Below are 17,519 nucleotides of genomic sequence, written 5' to 3' on the forward strand. Positions count from 1 at the left end.
AGATCCTTCAAAGTGACTTCAAATGTGATGTGTACCCTAAAAAAAATGTTTTTGTAAATTTTGTTGTAAAAATTAGATATAGCTGGTCAACTTTTAACCTGTATAACTTCCTAACAAAAAATAAATTGTTCCCTGATTTAACCATCTTATGCTTGTTTGGTCACACCATGGTTGCCTTGTTATTCTCTGGTTTTAAATAGTTTTTTTTCCACTATATGTGCGGTGTAACCTGTTTTCTTAATTATAACAAGTCTTTTGCCCTGATTTATTGTATTTAATAAGTTCTTTTTGCACTTTTGTACAAACAGGGTTGAGATTGAATTCTTTGTTATTCAGCATGCACACATACACTCACCGGCCACTTTATTAGGTACACCTGTCCAACTTCTTGTTAACACTTAATTTCTAATCAGCCAATCACATGGCGGCAACTCAGTGCATTTAGGCATGTAGACATGGTCAAGACAATCTCCTGCAGTTCAAACCGAGCATCAGTATGGGGAAGAAAGGTGATTTGAGTGCCTTTGAACGTGGCATGGTTGTTGGTGCCAGAAGGGCTGGTCTGAGTATTTCAAAAACTGCTGATCTACTGGGATTTTCACGCACAACCATCTCTAGGGTTTACAGAGAATGGTCCGAAAAAGAAAAAAAATCCAGTGAGCGGCAGTTCTGTGGGCGGAAATGCCTTGTTGATGCCAGAGGTCAGAGGAGAATGGGCAGACTGGTTCGAGCTGATAGAAAGGCAACAGTGACTCAAATCGCCACCCGTTACAACCAAGGTAGGCCTAAGAGCATCTCTGAACGCACAGTGCGTCGAACTTTGAGGCAGATGGGCTACAGCAGCAGAAGACCACACCGGGTACCACTCCTTTCAGCTAAGAACAGGAAACTGAGGCTACAATTTGTACAAGCTCATCGAAATTGGACAGTAGAAGATTGGAAAAACGTTGCTTGGTCTGATGAGTCTCGATTTCTGCTGCGACATTCGGATGGTAGGGTCAGAATTTGGCGTAAACAACATGAAAGCATGGATCCATCCTGCCTTGTATGGAGCATCTTTGGGATGTGCAGCCGACAAATCTGCGGCAACTGTGTGATGCCATCATGTCAATATGGACCAAAATCTCTGAGGAATGCTTCCAGCACCTTGTTGAATCTATGCCATGAAGAATTGAGGCAGTTCTGAAGGCAAAAGAGGGTCCAACCCGTTACTAGCATGGTGTACCTAATAAAGTGGCCGGTGAGTGTATATTTGACTAGGTAGCTAGGGATTTAAGCTCCCACATTTTCTTTATTGCTAACCAAAAAATAAAAAAGTGGTTTCAAAAATTGTGCTGATGTAAAGTAGACATGTGGGAAATGTTATTTATTAACTATTTTGTTTGACCTTATCTGATTTAAGGGCATAAAAATTAAAATGTTGAAAATTGCAAAATTTTCACTAAATTTCTGTTTTTTTTTTACATAAATATATGCAAGTCATATCGAAGAAATTTTACCACCATCATGAAGTACAATATGTCACGAAAAAATATTCTCAGAATCAGCGGGATCTGTTAAAGGGTTCCAGAGTTATAATGTCATAAAGTGAGTGTGGTAAGAATTGTAAAAATTGGCTCGGTCATTAACATGCAAACCACCTTTGGGGGTAAAGGGGTTAATGGATGCAAAAAATCTGCAACATCAAGAACTCGCCAAACGCTCACTGTGGGAACATATAGGGACTGTCAGCACAGAATGACTGTTCAAACCAATTACAGGCGCTTGGTGCTGCCAAACATTGGGACCAAACATTTATATACACCTCCTACCTGCTTGTTTTCACTCTGTCTCTGCCCTTCTCTGGCTCTATGAAGTCAGAACTGTCAATCAAAGAAAATAAAGTGGTGGCTGAAGGGAAACAAGTAGGTGGGAGGTGTATATAAATGATTGGCCCAGCCATGATGGACCGAGCGCCTGTATTTGGTTTGAACAGTCATTATGTGCTGACACAGTCCCTTTAACCTTGCACGCAAACCGTTGTTTCATCTACAGGGCCACACAGGTAATTGCGATGGCCTTGCAGTTGTTTCACATCTTTGCAGGTGAAACTTCTGCAAAATCACAGGGCCATCACAATTAACAACTGTTTCACCTGCGGATTGCCTGCAAGATTAAGTGAGTAGGCGGGGAGGGGAGACAGTAGAAACGCCGCAGTTTACAGGGCTGATGTGGTTTAAATTCTTAGTCTCACTGCTAGTGCGCATGTAGCCAATCAATTACTGTATGTGAATCCACTCCATCTGTTCTCTTTGTATATAGCTCTAGGGATAAAATATATTAAGAACTTCTACTTATGAATGCTCTAATGATGACATCATTACAGAAAGACGAAGAAGAAAAAGTACCAAAAGTTGACAATTCGTAAAATATACACTTTATTGTAACTGGTGCTTATTGTGAATGTCTTATTTAATATGTGAAGGTACATACCTTTCCAAACTGGAATAAAGTAATAACCTTGCAAAAGAAAATAGAGAAGCTATAAAATGTTTAAATATATTTTACGTCCCCCTCCATCTTTGCTGTGGAATGCATTGTAGAAATATTGTAGAAAATAAGGCAGACTCCTGATAGGGAACCAAACTGTAAAATGTGGGGGAGTGGAGAGCGCTCACTGTCCTCTTCCCATAAAAGCCAGCAGACCTGCCAACACATTGCATAGCAATTCCTGGCGCCCACTGGCATTGCAAGCTAAAATCAACTGAGAGAACTAGAGCCATCACCAAATTAAATAATGTAAAATGTCTAAAGCAACAGGATCCGCTGCATCATCATCAGGAAAAGAAAATCATCAGAAATCAAAACAAACGATTTACCATCCACGTGAGTTGTACAGTGCAATACAAATATGAGATTTGATAATATTCTTGGATTTGCATTCTGAAAATAAAAGGTCTAATAATAATCGCAAGTAGTTGTGAAAATCTGTTGCGCATCTAGAGTTGGCTTTGGCTTTTTGTTTTTTTTTTTTGTAATTTTTTTTATAAAGTCATAGAAAATATTGAACATCTAATAAAATAAATAAAACATTTTAATCATAGATGCTAATGATCTGTGTATTTTATACAATTTGCTACTAAACAGCCTTGAGAAAGCTCCCTATCAGTAGTGTGCAGAGGTGAATGATTGCCCCTTCCGTGATATTAAAAAATAGAGTAGATCTATTTTTCAGAGATCAAAAACTCCTTCATAAAGAGTGCATTTAATGTGTTGATTGTTACAACTATAAGTGCTTTAAAAAAAAAGCAGAGTGTTCTCTTATAAAAGCCGCGAGACACCAAAGATGATTTTCCTTCACTTGCAGGTTTGAGTCTTTATCTGAGCAAATCTTTTGAAGAAAACTTTTATCCAAAGGAATCTTCAAGGTTTTCATACAGGTATGAAGAAAATTCACTGATATTTCTGTAGAACCCGTCAGTACAGATATTGCAGCAATCCAGTGTAATTTAACTTGTGACATAAGTTAATGCAAAAGGCTTTTTTTATTTATATAATTTCATATTAAAGTTTACTGCAGGGTACTGGAGGTATCTTTTGACCTGACAATTCTTGTTACATGAACATCCTGTAGGATAAAGAAGCAGGTTCTGGCAACGAGGAGTGAACCAAGCCTAACTGTGTCCCTTTATAAGGGAGGGCTTCATTGGCTGCGAGGTGGTATTGGATGCCAGAATCTGCTATTCGGGGGGCGGTCGCAGACTTTTCAGCTGTCTTTCGTCTAGTGATTTCCAATATTTGAAATTGCTATCCAAATGTTGCATTAAATTCGGCAAGTCAGCAAATGCTGCAAAAAAAAAAAAAAAAAAAAAAAGTCAAGGCTTTAGAAATTGGTAAAGAGTAACTATAATTTTTGTCATCTAATCATCCCTGAGTTATAGTAAAGTTACCAATTTTTTTTTCACTGTGCTATTTCAAAGCCTAGTTCATGCTTCTTTAGAAGCTACTTTCAACTGCTACTCAGCAGTGTCTGTATGCTATATTCAGACAATAGGGACAAGATTTTCCGAGTATGGGGGTGAGGAGTAGAGAGACTGACTGTAGTTTACAGACCTTTTTGAGCAGATGTTAAAAGGATCTTTTCAATGGAATGTGTCTGATCATTGATGGATCTTCAATGGAATGATCTGATCATTAAAGGGAACCTGTCACCCCCAAAATCGAAGGTGAGCTAAGCCCACCAGCATTAGGGGCTTATCTACAGCATTCTGGAACAGGGCAGACAAAGTACACCTGCATCGGAGCCGCAGCGTGACTACGAGAAGAGGACGTCATCGTATGAAGATAGGAGGCCCCGGACCGGACCGCAACGCCTATCGGACCGGACCGCCCCTGGGTGAGTATAATCTAACCTCTTTTTCTCATCTTTCAGGATACATCGGGGGCTTATCTACAGCATTACAGAATGTTGTAGATAAGCCCGATGCTGGTGGGCTTAGCTCACCTTCGATTTTGGGGGTGACAGGTTCCCTTTAAATCCTCTGTTTGTGATACATTGATTTCTATTACATCTATGACTTAAACATTCTTTGGAATAGTTTATTTTTGCATATTATGGTATTAAAAAAAGAGAACACAGAATTATTAATCTTTCAAATTGTACCCACTTGGACTTTTTTTTTTTTAGACTCAAATTTATTGTTTCAGGAAACACTTTACATTAGCCACAATCAACAGACTCCTTCCCTACCTTTTGTATAGAAACATTTAAAGAAGCATTCCCATCAAAGTGTTTATCTTCTTAATATATTGCAGTCATCATATTATACAGCACTGTGCACTTATAATTGCTCATTTTGCCTCTCTACCTGGTTACTTCTTCTCTATGTGTGTAGATATTGGAAGTCTCTTTTCCCCGTAAGGCTATGTGCACACGTTGCGGATTTGGCCCTGCGGATCAGCAGCAGTTTTCCATCCGGTGTACAGTACCATGTAAACCTATGGAAAACCAAATCCGCTGTGCACATGCTGCGGAAAATTCCGCACAGAAACGCTGCGGTTTATTTTCTGCAGCATGTCAATTCTTTGCAGCGTTTTACACCTATTCCATAATAGGAATACGTAGGTGTAAAAACGCAGGCGAAACCCGCACAAAAACTGCACAAAATCCGCAAGTAAAACACAGGTCATTTTACCTGCGGATTCTGCAGGTTCCACACAGAAAAATCCTCAATGGAAACCGCAACGTGTGCACATAGCCTAAAACTCATTCCCCTCTTCAACTTCTCATCTAGCTGCTCCCTTCCCGCTGCCAGAGACTTTTGCTGTGATGTACGAGTCATGCAGAGAAAAAGAAAACTCCTGTTACTACATAGAGCTTAGAAGGATTCAGCTAGCCTGTTTTTAATCACTTGAAGCCATAGACCTAATGGAAAAGACAAGAAATAGCTGGGTAGAAAGGCAACATGAGTAGTGTTGAGCATTCCGATACCGCAAGTATCGGGTATCGGCCGATACTAGCGGTATCGGAATTCCGATACCGGGATTCCGATACTTGCCGCGTATCGGATACCGGAATCGGAAGTTCCCAGATTCAAAATGCAGAAATTCAGCCAATGAGAATGATTTCAAGTGTGGGCACATCCTGTTCAGCATGGAGGGCATGAAACTACTGGCATGGCTGTGATTGGCTGCTGAAATGATGTCATGATGCAGTTTAAAAGTCGCTGGCGCCATTTTGCGATCACTCTGCTGTGAATTCAGTTAGTGACAGGACGCTGTTTGCTGACTGAGGGACAGTTTAGAGATAGCGATTTGCTTCTTTGTGCTTTCCAAAGGCTAATTTAGCAACCGCTGTGTTCACCTACTATTCACCTTCCTTTTGCCTTGTAGCGCTGTTTTCACAGCGATCTGCAAGGTCTGTGTGTGTGTGTGTGTGTGAGTGCAGCCCACTCTCTAGTCTGAGTGCAGCCACATAGGCCATCCATAGCTGGTTGTATTCAGTTCAGGGAGGGTGGTTCATTGCCTCATACTGTCCTTTTTTTTTTTTTTTTTGAAGTAGTGCAAGCTGCTGCACATTTTTTCCAAAAATTCCTATTAGTGTCTTTCCACCCGTCTCCAGCTAATTTGTGGAAAAACACTACATAGGATAAAGTAGAGGAGGGTTTTTGGGCCTTGCAGCGCCGTTTACGGCTGTCTGCACGGTCTCCGTGTGACTGCAGCTCGCCCTGTAATCTGTGAGCAGCTATAGCCTGGTTGTCTCCAGCTCAGGGTTTTTCACTGCGTCATACCGCCAAATCAATTTTCTTTTTTTTCAAAGTAGTGTAGTCTGCTGCTAATTTATTTTAAAAAATCCTATTAGTGTCTTTCCACCCGTCTCCAGCTAATTTGTGGAAAAACACTACATAGGATAAAGTAGAGGAGGGTTTTTGGGCCTTGCAGCGCCGTTTACGGCTGTCTGCACGGTCTCCGTGTGACTGCAGCTCGCCCTGTAATCTGTGAGCAGCTATAGCCTGGTTGTCTCCAGCTCAGGGTTTTTCACTGCGTCATACCGCCAAATCAATTTTCTTTTTTTTCAAAGTAGTGTAGTCTGCTGCTAATTTATTTTAAAAAATCCTATTAGTGTCTTTCCACCCGTCTCCAGCTAATTTGTGGAAAAACACTACATAGGATAAAGTAGAGGAGGGTTTTTGGGCCTTGCAGCGCCGTTTACGGCTGTCTGCACGGTCTCCGTGTGATTGCAGCTCTATCCGTTGTCAGTTCAGCCCCAAAAAAATAAATAAATAATAAAGTTCACCAAACACACCAGTTACACACCACTTTACATTTGTGTAGGCCACATTAGCTCATATTCAAGTCTAGTCCACACTTTAGAAAATTAGTGTGTCTTATACCTGTTAGGAGGAGTTGCTCAGGAATAAGCACACAAAGCCGTTAGTACTTTTCTGCTTATCTTTATCAGTCAACCAAGATGAAGAAGGCAGTGAGTAAGGCACGTGGGCGTGGGCGTGGGCGCGGAGCAGGGAGGGGACGTGGGGATTCTGTGCCTGCTGCGGGCACCGGTGAGTCATCAGCACCCACTTTCACAAGGGAACAGTCGTTCATGCGCAGCTTTGTCGCCGAGCGCCGTACACCGCTGCTGCGTGAAGACCAAATTGAAGCCGTTGTGGGATGGATGGCAGCTAATGCATCAACTTCCATTAGTGCCACATCCTCTCAGACACAGAGCACTGGAGAGCAGCCATCTGTCTCTTCACCACCTGCAAAATTGCCCAGGCAGACAGAGATCCCAGGACAGGAGCAGTCTCTACTTCTGTTCTCGGAATCATCTCTTGGCTTGGAAACAGGGGGCCAGCCAAGCAGCATTGGAGAAATGGAAGAAGAGGCAGGGTGCAGTGATGCCCAACCGCTTTTTCTGTCTTCCTCTGAAGAGGCGGGTGGGCCAGTGGCTCCGGTCACCACCTCGCAGGCCGCATCAGCTGATGATGACACTCAGGTGCCACTTACTGGTGCGTGCTCTGCTGCTGAGACTACCCAGGAGGAGCAGTTGGGGGCAGAGGGTAGTGTAGATGATGAGGTCCTTGACCCATCTTGGCGTCAGGGACAGGAAGGTGGTGGGAGCAGCTCTGAGGAAGAGATTCCCCGTACGGCCCAAAGAGGGAGAGGGAGGGGGAAGACTGCGGATCCTGCAGCCTCCGCTTTGGCACCCGTAAGGAGCATGTCTCTTCCAAAAGTCAAAAGGGGGGCTCCCAAGACTTGCAGTGCCTGGTCCTTTTTTGACACAGTTGCAGATGACATTTGCTATGTCAGATGCAAGGTGTGTCATCAAAAAATCAAAAGAGGTCAAAAAGTCGCCAACCTCAATACCTCCAACATGTGGAAACATGTGCGCAACAGGCACCCGGCGGAGTTAGACAAACACACTGAAGAGCTAGGCCAACCAACAGCGGCAGCTACCACCTCTTCAGCTCGTGTTGCCTCTTCCTCTAGCTCACACGCAGCTGGTTCGGCTTCCTCCCAGGATCGCCGTGGAAGAACCTCTGGCCCTGTTGTCCAGAGACCCGCTGTCATTCCACCCGCAGCACCACTTTCCCAGTCATCCACACACTCCCAGCCCAGTCTACAGCCATCGGTAGTACAGGCATGGGAGAAAAGGCGGCCTTTCTCGTCAAACCACCCACGAGCACAGGCTCTGACTGCAGGCATTGCCAAACTTCTGTCACTGGAAATGCTGTCATTCAGGCTGGTGGAGACTGACAGCTTCCGTGACTTGATGTCATTGGCAGTCCCACAGTACAATGTGCCCAGCCGCTTTTACTTCAGCAGGCAAGCCGTCCCTGCCCTGCACAAGCATGTGGAGGGACACATAAAACACGCGCTACTGAACGCCGTCAGTAGCAAGGTCCACCTCACCACCGATGCGTGGACCAGTCAACATGGACAGGGGCGATACCTTTCCCTCACTGCCCATTGGGTTAATGTAGTTGAGCCGGGTACAGACCGTGCGAGTGGCGCAGGACGTGTCCTGCCCACTCCAAGGATTGCAGGAATCCATTCTGTACGCATTGACTCCTCCTCTTACACCAGTTCCTCAGAATCATCGCTGCAGGAGCCGTCACAGTCCACCTCCACATGGACCCGTGATGAACGTGTACCTGTTACGACCGACATGAGCACAGCCGTGGCCAAACGTCAACAGGCCGTCTTGAAATTAATTTTTTTGGGGAATCGTAGCCACACAGCGCAGGAGCTCTGGAATGCCATCAAGCAGGAGAGCGATGTGTGGTTTGAGCCAGCGAATCTCCAGCCAGGCATGGTAGTGTGTGATAATGGCCGAAATCTGGTGGCAGCCCTGGGCCTCGGCAACCTCACTCACATCCCATGTCTGGCACATGTGCTCAATTTGGTCGTGCAGAGTTTTTTGAGGGACTATCCGGATCTTGATGCACTGCTGCACAAGGTCCGCCTAGAGTGTGCTCACTTGCGGCGTTCCAGCACGGCAAAAGCGCGCATTGCGGCTCTGCAGCGCCGACACCGCCTGCCGGAACATCGCATCATATGTGACCTACCTACCAGGTGGAATTCCACGTTACATATGTTGGAGCGGTTGTGTGAGCAGCAGCAAGCTGTAATGGAGTACCAGCTGTATCAGGCGCAAAAAAGTCGCAGTCAGCGCCGTACAGACTTCACAACCACAGAGTGGGCCACTATGAAGGATGTCTGCCAGGTTTTGCGTCCCTTTGATTATTCCACGCGGATGGCGAGTGCAGATGATGCACTAGTCAGCATGACTGTCCCCCTTATCTGCCTGCTTGAAAAATCACTGCAAGCGCTAAGGGATGATGTTGTGGAAGAGGTGGAGGATGAGGATTCACCACTTCCATCATCTTCTGGACAGTCAGCGCCACGTGGTTCCTCACAAACGCGTAGGCAGGGGACAGTTTGTGAGGAGGATGAGGAGGAGTCAATGGAGGAGGAAGACATCCGTCCAGAGGAGGGAGTTACACAATTGTCCAGTACTCAGTGTGTACAGCGAGGGTGGGGTGATGACGAGCGGGCAGAGATCACGCCTCCAGCTGGGGACAGCGTTTCTTGGGCAGTTGGCAGTCTGCAGCACATGGTGGATTACATGCTGCAGTGCCTGAGAAACGACCGCCGCATCGACCACATTCTCAACATGTCTGATTATTGGGTGTTCACCCTCCTCGATCCTCGCTACCGGGACAACGTAGAAAGCCTCATCACACCGTTGAACCGGGAGCGAAAAATGCGGGAGTACCAAGACACACTGGTCAGTTCCATCATCTTCTCCATTCCAACTGAGAGAAGTGCTGCTACTGCATTCCAAAGCAGCTCAGTGCGTCCAGGCAGTGGTGGAGGCTCTGCACAAAGAGGGAGCAGAAGCAGTGCCTCTGCCCAAGGCAAGACCAGTATGGCCCAACTGTGGCACAGTTTTGTGTGCCCCCCACAAAAGTCTACACCATCACAGACGGCTCCAGTCAGCAGGAGGCAACGGTTCCGTCAGATGGTGACAGACTACATGTCTTGCCCTCTTGCTGTACTCCCAGACGGCTCTTCCCCTTTCAAGTTTTGGGTCTCAAAGCTGGATACATGGCCAGAGCTAAGCCAGTATGCATTGGAGGTGCTGTCTTGCCCTGCGGCCAGTGTATTATCGGAACGTGTCTTTAGTGCTGCAGGTGGTGTACTAACTGACCGTCGCATGCGACTATCCTCCGATAACGTTGACCGGCTTACTTTTCTGAAAATGAACAAGGCCTGGATCTCGCAGGAATTTGCCACTCCTCCTCCTGATTAAATAATTAGGTCACTGTATACGTTATCCAGGTCTCCTGTTGTGTTCATCTTTCTACCACCTGAACTTAAATTCCTGGGCTCCAACACCGCCAGTTGAGGCTCAGACGTGCCGTCTGCACAGTCAAAACATACGACCCAGTGTTATTGGGTTTCAGTAACGTCAGCTGATCCCCAGCTGTGTAGCCGGCAATGTGTCATGCGACCGCCACGCTGACACAACAACTGAAATGTAAGGGAATCTGTCCCCCCCCCCCCCAAGGCGTTTGTTACTGAAAGAGCCACCTTGTGCAGCAGTAATGCTGCACAAGGAAAAAGGTAGCTATTTTGGTTTTGCTCCTTGCACACGCAAAACTTAACACTTATAAAATGTGTCCACTGATACCGTAAAACCGTCCCGGAGGTGGGACTTTCCTTCGTAATATGACGCAGCACAGCCGTCATTCCTACCCCCCCGGCGCCGCGCCCCGGCTCCTCAGCGTTGTTTGATTCCGTCCCGGAGCCTGCGCTGTTATGTTATCCCGTGGCCAGGCACACTTAGCGCTGCCCGTCTTCTGGCATCATTTGGTGTCAGGCTGGCTGCGCCTGTGCGGCCACGCTGGCCGAGAGCCCGCCTCGCAGTGTCTTCTGATTTAATCCCACTGGGGGCCTGGGATCTATGGACATGCGCAGTGCATATCTGAACCTCCACCTCTCACTCATCTCCCTATGGCTTCTTCAGACTGTTCGGTGTCAGCTGGTCCCTAATAGCATGCCACGGCCGTGACACCGCACAGTCTGAAAAAGAAGCCGTAGGGAGGGGAGTGAGAGGCGAGGATATGCACTGCGCATGGCCATGGATCCCAGGCCCCCAGTGGGATTACATCAGAAGACACTGCGAGGCGGGCTCTCGGCCAGCGCGGCCGCACAGGCGCAGCCAGCCTGACACCAAATGATGTCAGAAGATGGGCAGCGCTAAGTGTGCCTGGCCACGGGATAACATAACAGCGCAGGCTCCGGGACGGAATCAAACAACGCTGAGGAGCCGGGGCACGGCGGCGGGGGGGTAGTAATGATGGCTGTGCTGCGTCATATTACGAAGGAAAGTCCCACCTCCGGGACGGTTTCACGGCTTCAGGGGACACATTTTATAAGTGTTTAGTTCTGTGTTTGCAAGGAGCATGATGAAAAGAGCCACCTTTTCCTTTTGCATCTTTTGTGCTGCACAAGCTGGCTCTTTCAGCTACAAACGCCTTGGGGGGGGGGTTAAAGGTTCCCTTTCGACTTTCTCAGGCTTCGGCCTACATTGTGTTCCTCTGCTTTTCCACCTGCCCCTGGGCTCCAACACCGCTAGTTGCCGTCCAGAAGTGCTGTACGCACAGTCAACAGTCGCTCCTCTGTTATTGGGGTTCAGTAACGTCAGCTGTTCCCCTGCTGTGTGTGTGGCAATCCCTCCTACCTCCTCCAACCTCCTCCTCCTCCACCTGTCCCTGGGCTCCAACACCGCCAGTTGCCGTCCAGAAGTGCTGTACGCACAGTCAACAGTCCCTCCTCTGTTATTGGGGTTCAGTAACGTCAGCTGTTCCCCTGCTGTGTGTGTGGCAATCCCTCCTACCTCCTCCAACCTCCTCCTCCTCCACCTGTCCCTGGGCTCCAACACCGCCAGTTGCCGTCCAGAAGTGCTGTACGCACAGTCAACAGTCCCTCCTCTGTTATTGGGGTTCAGTAACGTCAGCTGTTCCCCTGCTGTGTGTGTGGCAATCCCTCCTACCTCCTCCAACCTCCTCCTCCTCCACCTGTCCCTGGGCTCCAACACCGCCAGTTGCCGTCCAGAAGTGCTGTACGCACAGTCAACAGTCCCTCCTCTGTTATTGGGGTTCAGTAACGTCAGCTGTTCCCCTGCTGTGTGTGTGGCAATCCCTCCTACCTCCTCCAACCTCCTCCTCCTCCACCTGTCCCTGGGCTCCAACACCGCCAGTTGCCGTCCAGAAGTGCTGTACGCACAGTCAACAGTCCCTCCTCTGTTATTGGGGTTCAGTAACGTCAGCTGTTCCCCTGCTGTGTGTGTGGCAATCCCTCCTACCTCCTCCAACCTCCTCCAACCTCCTCCTCCTCCACCTGTCCCTGGGCTCCAACACCGCCAGTTGCCGTCCAGAAGTGCTGTACGCACAGTCAACAGTCCCTCCTCTGTTATTGGGGTTCAGTAACGTCAGCTGTTCCCCTGCTGTGTGTGTGGCAATCCCTCCTACCTCCTCCAACCTCCTCCAACCTCCTCCTCCTCCACCTGTCCCTGGGCTCCAACACCGCCAGTTGCCGTCCAGAAGTGCTGTACGCACAGTCAACAGTCCCTCCTCTGTTATTGGGGTTCAGTAACGTCAGCTGTTCCCCTGCTGTGTGTGTGGCAATCCCTCCTACCTCCTCCAACCTCCTCCAACCTCCTCCTCCTCCACCTGTCCCTGGGCTCCAACACCGCCAGTTGCCGTCCAGAAGTGCTGTACGCACAGTCAACAGTCGCTCCTCTGTTATTGGGGTTCAGTAACGTCAGCTGTTCCCCTGCTGTGTGTGTGGCAATCCCTCCTACCTCCTCCAACCTCCTCCTCCTCCACCTGTCCCTGGGCTCCAACACCGCCAGTTGCCGTCCAGAAGTGCTGTACGCACAGTCAACAGTCCCTCCTCTGTTATTGGGGTTCAGTAACGTCAGCTGTTCCCCTGCTGTGTGTGTGGCAATCCCTCCTACCTCCTCCAACCTCCTCCTCCTCCTCCACCTGTCCCTGGGCTCCAACACCGCCAGTTGCCGTCCAGAAGTGCTGTACGCACAGTCAACAGTCGCTCCTCTGTTATTGGGGTTCAGTAACGTCAGCTGTTCCCCTGCTGTGTGTGTGGCAATCCCTCCTACCTCCTCCAACCTCCTCCTCCTCCATCTGTCCCTGGGCTCCAACACCGCCAGTTGCCGTCCAGAAGTGCTGTACGCACAGTCAACAGTCGCTCCTCTGTTATTGGGGTTCAGTAACGTCAGCTGTTCCCCTGCTGTGTGTGTGGCAATCCCTCCTACCTCCTCCAACCTCCTCCAACCTCCTCCTCCTCCACCTGTCCCTGGGCTCCAACACCGCCAGTTGCCGTCCAGAAGTGCTGTACGCACAGTCAACAGTCGCTCCTCTGTTATTGGGGTTCAGTAACGTCAGCTGTTCCCCTGCTGTGTGTGTGGCAATCCCTCCTACCTCCTCCAACCTCCTCCAACCTCCTCCTCCTCCACCTGTCCCTGGGCTCCAACACCGCCAGTTGCCGTCCAGAAGTGCTGTACGCACAGTCAACAGTCGCTCCTCTGTTATTGGGGTTCAGTAACGTCAGCTGTTCCCCTGCTGTGTGTGTGGCAATCCCTCCTACCTCCTCCAACCTCCTCCTCCTCCACCTGTCCCTGGGCTCCAACACCGCCAGTTGCCGTCCAGAAGTGCTGTACGCACAGAGCCAAACACCTCGCCTATGTGTTAGTGGGGTTCAGCACCGCCAGCTGTTCCCCTGCTGTGTATACGGCAACGTGTACTGCGACCACCACGCAGGCACAACAAGTTAAATTTAAGGGAACCTGTCCCCCCCCCCCCCATGCGTTTGTTACTGAAGGAGCCACCTTGTGCAGCAGTAATGATGCAAAGGGAAAAAGTGCCTCTTTTCGTGGTGCTCCTTGCATATGCTGAACCTAACACTTATGAAATGTGTCCCCTCACAGCGTTCAACCGTCCGGTAGGTGGAACTTTCCTTTGTCATGTGACGCAGCACAGCCGTCATTTTTACCCCCTTGTCGCCGTGCGCCGCCTCCTCAGCGTTGTTTGAATCTGTCCCGGAGCCTGCGCTGTTAGGTTACCCCTTGGCCATGCACACATTTTGCGCTGCCCGTCTTCTGACATCATTTGCTGTCAGGCTGGCTGCGCCTGTGCGGGTGCGCTGTCCGAGATTCAGCCTCGCGGTGTCGTCTAATGTAATCCCACCGCGGGCCTGGGATCCGTGTCCATGCGCAGTGCATATCCTCGCCTCTCACTCCCCTCCCTACGGCTTCTAAAGACTGTTCGGTGTCAGCTGGTCCCTAATAGCATGCCACGGCCGTGACACCGCACAGTCTTTAGAAGCCGTAGGGAGGGGAGTGAGAGGCGAGGATATGCACTGCGCATGGACACGGATCCCAGGCCCGCGGTGGGATTACATTAGACGACACCGCGAGGCTGAATCTCGGACAGCGCACCCGCACAGGCGCAGCCAGCCTGACAGCAAATGATGTCAGAAGACGGGCAGCGCAAAATGTGTGCATGGCCAAGGGGTAACCTAACAGCGCAGGCTCCGGGACAGATTCAAACAACGCTGAGGAGGCGGCGCACGGCGACAAGGGGGTAAAAATGACGGCTGTGCTGCGTCACATGACAAAGGAAAGTTCCACCGACCGGACGGTTGAACGCTGTGAGGGGACACATTTCATAAGTGTTAGGTTCAGCATCTGCAAGGACCATAATTAAAAGAGCTAAGTTTACCTTTTCCAGCATTAGTGCTGTACACGATGGCTCTTCCAGCTACAAACGCCTGGGGGGGGGGTTAAAGGTTTCCTTTCAACTTGCTCCAGTGCAGGCTTCGGCCTACACTCCGCTCCCCCTGCTCCTCCTGCTGACCCTGGGCTCTAACACCGCCAGTTGGGGCCCAGATGTGCTAGCTGCACAGAGAAAAACACCTCGCCAATGTGTCAGTGGGGTCCAGCACCGCCAGCTGTTCCCCTGCTGTGTAGCCGGCAACGTGTCCTGCAAAAGCCACGCAGACACAACAGACCCAAAGCTGCCGCCAGTGCAGGCTTCGGCCTACACTCCCCTCCCCCTGCTCCTCCTCCTCCTGCTCCTCCTCCTGCTGTCCCTGGGCTCTAACACACCGCCAGTTGGGGCCCAGATGTGCTAGCTGCACAGAGAAAAACACCAGCCAATGTGTCAGTGGGGTCCAGCACCGCCAGCTGTTCCCCTGCTGTGCAGCCGGCAACGTGTCCTGCAAAAGCCACGCAGACACAAGAACTGAAATTGAAGGGAACCTGTCCCCCCTCCCCCAGGCGTTTTTACGTTATCCAGCCACCTTGTACAGCGGTAATGCTGCATGTGTGCAAGGTGGCTCAGAAACGTATTCTCCTCGCACATGTGGAACTGAAAACACGTCTGAAATGTGTCCTCTGTGTGACCATTTAACCGTCCCGGTGGTGTGACTTTCCTTTGTAGTGACACGCTGCAACCCCCTTGGTAGCGCTGCCCGTCTTCTGGCATCATTGTTTGGCTGGCTGCGCCTCTGCGGCCGCCCTGACCCACACAACGCCCCTCGGTGTCTTATTTATTGGGACTGCGAGGGTGTGATTCATGGGCAGGATCAGTGCATCAGTTCGCCTGTCCCTCCTCTCCTTCCGCCTTCTTCGGACTGTGCGGCTTCATGGCCGTGGCATGCGATAAGGGATCAGATGACGCCGCACAGTCTGAAGCGGGTGTAAGGACCCGAGTGTGAGAGGCCAACATATGTGCTGCGCCAGGCCCTGAATCCCAGCCCCGCAGTGTTTTAACAATGTTAAGACACTGCGGGGCTGGGATTCATGGTCATCGCGAACCGCACCGGCCGACATTACATGATGCCAGAAGATGGGCAGCGCTAACGGCGCTAGGCCAGGGGATAACACGACAGCGCAGACTCCTGTACAGCAAATAACAACGCTCGGGAGGCTGCACCCAGCACCAAGGTGGGATTCTTGACACCTGTGCTGCGTCTCATTACAAAGGGAACTCGCGCCTCCATTACACAGTTTGACTGTATAAAGGGCTGAATGTTATACGTGTTCCATTCAGCGTGTGCAAGGAGAAAAATTACAAGAGCAACCTTTGACTTGCGCAGCACTGCTGCTGCATAAGCTGTGGCTCTTCTACTTTGTAACCCCTGAGGGGGGGTTAAAGGTGACTTTTGAAATCGGTTCAATTAGGCTTCGGCCTACACTCTGCTCCACCTGCAGAGCCCGGGCTCCAACAACGCTAGTTGCTGTCCGGAAGTGCTGGCTGCACAGAGCCAAACACCTCGCCAATGTGTCAGTGGGGTCCAGCACCGCCAGCTGTTCCCCTGCTGTGTAGCCGGCAACGTGTCCTGCAAAAGCCACGCAGACACAACAGACCCAAAGCTGCCGCCAGTGCAGGCTTCGGCCTACACTCCCCTCCCCCTGCTCCTCCTCCTCCTGCTCCTCCTCCTGCTGTCCCTGGGCTCTAACACACCGCCAGTTGGGGCCCAGATGTGCTAGCTGCACAGAGAAAAACACCAGCCAATGTGTCAGTGGGGTCCAGCACCGCCAGCTGTTCCCCTGCTGTGCAGCCGGCAACGTGTCCTGCAAAAGCCACGCAGACACAAGAACTGAAATTGAAGGGAACCTGTCCCCCCTCCCCCAGGCGTTTTTACGTTATCCAGCCACCTTGTACAGCGGTAATGCTGCATGTGTGCAAGGTGGCTCAGAAACGTATTCTCCTCGCACATGTGGAACTGAAAACACGTCTGAAATGTGTCCTCTGTGTGACCATTTAACCGTCCCGGTGGTGTGACTTTCCTTTGTAATGACACGCTGCAACCCCCTTGGTAGCGCTGCCCGTCTTCTGGCATCATTGTTTGGCTGGCTGCGCCTCTGCGGCCGCCCTGACCCACACAACGCCCCTCGGTGTCTTATTTATTGGGACTGCGAGGGTGTGATTCATGGGCAGGATCAGTGCATCAGTTCGCCTGTCCCTCCTCTCCTTCCGCCTTCTTCGGACTGTGCGGCTTCATGGCCGTGGCATGCGATAAGGGATCAGATGACGCCGCACAGTCTGAAGCGGGTGTAAGGACCCGAGTGTGAGAGGCCAACATATGTGCTGCGCCAGGCCCTGAATCCCAGCCCCGCAGTGTTTTAACAATGTTAAGACACTGCGGGGCTGGGATTCATGGTCATCGCGAACCGCACCGGCCGACATTACATGATGCCAGAAGATGGGCAGCGCTAACGGCGCTAGGCCAGGGGATAACACGACAGCGCAGACTCCTGTACAGCAAATAACAACGCTCGGGAGGCTGCACCCAGCACCAAGGTGGGATTCTTGACACCTGTGCTGCGTCTCATTACAAAGGGAACTCGCGCCTCCATTACACAGTTTGACTGTATAAAGGGCTGAATGTTATACGTGTTCCATTCAGCGTGTGCAAGGAGAAAAATTACAAGAGCAACCTTTGACTTG

General features: G+C 50.0%; 1 protein-coding gene across 11 annotated transcripts in view; it reads right to left on the reverse strand.

Moving 5' to 3' along the window:
* Positions 1 to 2,995: 2,995 nt before the first annotated feature.
* The window catches only part of LOC143775481 (high affinity cAMP-specific and IBMX-insensitive 3',5'-cyclic phosphodiesterase 8A-like), a 534,058-nt gene continuing 519,534 nt past the window's right edge, over positions 2,996 to 17,519 (reverse strand). For all 11 annotated transcript variants that reach the window (XM_077263662.1, XM_077263660.1, XM_077263664.1 and 8 more), the window contains one exon: positions 2,996 to 3,826. In XM_077263662.1, coding sequence (XP_077119777.1) covers positions 3,720 to 3,826 — 107 coding nt within the window. In that variant the 3' untranslated portion in view covers positions 2,996 to 3,719. The remainder of the gene's footprint in view (positions 3,827 to 17,519) is intronic.

Source organism: Ranitomeya variabilis, chromosome 5 (assembly GCF_051348905.1).
Source record: "Ranitomeya variabilis isolate aRanVar5 chromosome 5, aRanVar5.hap1, whole genome shotgun sequence".
Lineage (NCBI taxonomy): Eukaryota > Metazoa > Chordata > Amphibia > Anura > Dendrobatidae > Ranitomeya > Ranitomeya variabilis.